A 2411-nucleotide genomic window follows, 5' to 3' on the forward strand; every position below is an offset into this window, starting at 1 on the left:
GTCTAAACACGATGAATGGGTACAGGGAAAAAAAAAAGATATAGTTCACAACAAGCCTAATTTTCAAGCAGAACTTCAATAAAAGAAAAAAATAGAATTCTGAAGGAATAGTACCATGGTCACCACAAGTTTATAGAGCTTCTCATCAAATTTCTTTGTTTTAGTGTCTTGTAGAAGTCGTGTAGTTTCGTAGATAGGATCTCCCCATTTGCATGTTCCATTCCTCACATTTGCTTTGGTTGTCTTTGCGGTTGCCTTTCCAGAATCAGCAGGTATGAAAGATATAAACAACTTATCCCATCCGCTTTGGGGAATCTAGACATGGAAAGAGAAACAATATATTCAGTAGTAGCATACAATGCAGCTGCTAGATTTATAGACACCACTTTCCTATCATGCTATAGAAAAACAAAATGCATATATAGGTTCACTTAAGCCATTAGCCATGCACATATAACATAATCAGCCTGTATCATTATCCTTATCACATTTGCGAGTACATTTCGTCATGTACCAAATTGTTTAGTTTTGGTGTATGCTCCTTCAGAATTGAATCTAAAAGACAAGTAAATAATCGAAACAACGGAATCTCAGCAGCAAATCCTAAAAGTTAGAGCTTACATGTGTAGCATTGAATTGTAGCCTGAAAACGACTTTCACTTTTGTCTTCTCAAGCTTCCATTTAGCGATCCTCGACATTTCTGGAAAATCAATCTATACTAAACTGTGTAGCATCAAGCCCCCACCTTGGTTTCCCTGCACCATTGAAAGTCAATATAAGATTGGTTGGGTTGTTTCCACAGAAAGCAGGAAGAAATTTCAACCAACGATACTAAATTCCACTTTCTCATTTCCCCCTTCCAAATTCAAAAGGGGATCCCAGAAAGTTCATTCCAGAAAGCAGATATAAGCAACAATCAGATCAGTCATTGAGAGCAGAAAAGTTCAGATCATACTGCATTAAGTACATCACTGCTTCCAAATAAACTTTCTGAAAGAAATCAAAAGGAAAAGTAAAACTTGCACTGATATGAACCCAAGTTAACTATCTTTCCCAGTAATAAACTAAATCATAGCTGAAAACAAAAAACAGTAAATGAAAAGAAGAGCACAAACCCAGAAAGAATTTGAAATGCCAGTGCAGAACAGACCCGGATCCAACTTCAGTAACCGACAGAGCAAAAACCCAGAAAAAGAAGAAGAAGAAGAAGCTACTGCTACACTGAACCCAACAACTGACAGAACCCAAAAACGACACAGTTTGGTAGAGAATCTAAATCCCAGCTCCACAGAAACCCATAATGGTGTGCCTAGCCAAATGTGGGAAAAAGTGAAGACCCCCCAAATGACACTACACTGTTCTGCCTTGAACAAATCGTCAAAACTTCAACCCCATCATTATTGAGCAGACAGGTCTCTCTTGCATTTTCACCCAACAATCAGAAACGCCAAAAGATTAAAACTTGATGCTGTAAAAATACTAAAGTCTCCAACTTTGACACTGGAAATTGAAAACCCAGAAATAAAAAACATAAATAACCATGAACAAAAAAACAAAGAAAAGATGCAAGCTTTAATATTATAATGCAAGAAGCGTGAATGGGGGTGGGTACCCTTGAGGCTTAGCTGTGGATCTGTGGATGATTGTGCTTAGTGTAGAAGGAAGTGCTAGCTCTACTAGTCTACTAGTCTTTAGTGAGAAGATTCCAAAATCAGAGAATGGAGGACTTGTTTGTAAAATGTGTGTGGTTTATGGGTGGGTAGCGTGAATAGGGAGTAAATGAGAGGGTTTAATAAGGTAAGGTGGAGCTGTTCTGGGTTTTTGAAAAGCTCAAGTATCAATTTCAAGGCTGGCTTTCTGGAAAACCGCCCAAAGCCTGCATTTGGTCTCTGATTGATTCTCTCTTTCTATGTTTGTTGAGCTTTTGTAACTGTGATGTCATTCTCTCTGGGTTTCTTAATGTTGGAGTGGTTGGATCTAGGTTAAGTACAGCTTTGACCAGTGTGACACTAAATCAGTAAATAATTTGGGTTTTGATTGTTCCCATTAACCACGCATAAAAGATAGTAAACTAGCTTTTTACAGTCGTAGACTAGTTTGAGATCGGGTTAACCTAGACCTTGTTTAGTTCACGGGGAAAAAGTGATCAAGAGAGTAAAGTTGTTCGTGTCCTGTTTTTGGAATGCAAAATGACATCTCTTCACCTTGTTGATATAAAAAGAAATGACATCTCTTCACCTTGTTGATATAAAAAGTTATTACTATAACTGAAATACACTAATAAAGAAAAGTTGGTGACTTGCATTTTCTCATTCTTTCCTTACATCTGTTACTCATAACACATTTTTTTTATTACATGAATTGCAAAATTTTTAACGATTTTCTTTTCATTTCCCTTGTGTTACCAAAC

At 37.0% G+C, this 2411-nt stretch overlaps 1 protein-coding gene across 1 annotated transcript in view; it reads right to left on the reverse strand.

The window, feature by feature from the left end:
- Nucleotides 1–1734, reverse strand: part of LOC101305084 — a 10499-nt gene extending 8765 nt beyond the window's left edge. The window contains exons 1-4 of the mRNA XM_004301892.1: nt 1614–1734; nt 1117–1501; nt 622–756; nt 115–315 (exon numbers count right to left, since the gene is read on the reverse strand). Of these exons, the coding sequence (XP_004301940.1) occupies nt 115–315; nt 622–699 (279 nt within the window). The 5' untranslated portion in view covers nt 700–756; nt 1117–1501; nt 1614–1734. The remainder of the gene's footprint in view (nt 1–114; nt 316–621; nt 757–1116; nt 1502–1613) is intronic.
- Between the last annotated feature and the right edge of the window lie 677 nt (nt 1735–2411).

Source organism: Fragaria vesca, linkage group LG5 (assembly GCF_000184155.1).
Source record: "Fragaria vesca subsp. vesca linkage group LG5, FraVesHawaii_1.0, whole genome shotgun sequence".
NCBI lineage: Eukaryota > Viridiplantae > Streptophyta > Magnoliopsida > Rosales > Rosaceae > Fragaria > Fragaria vesca.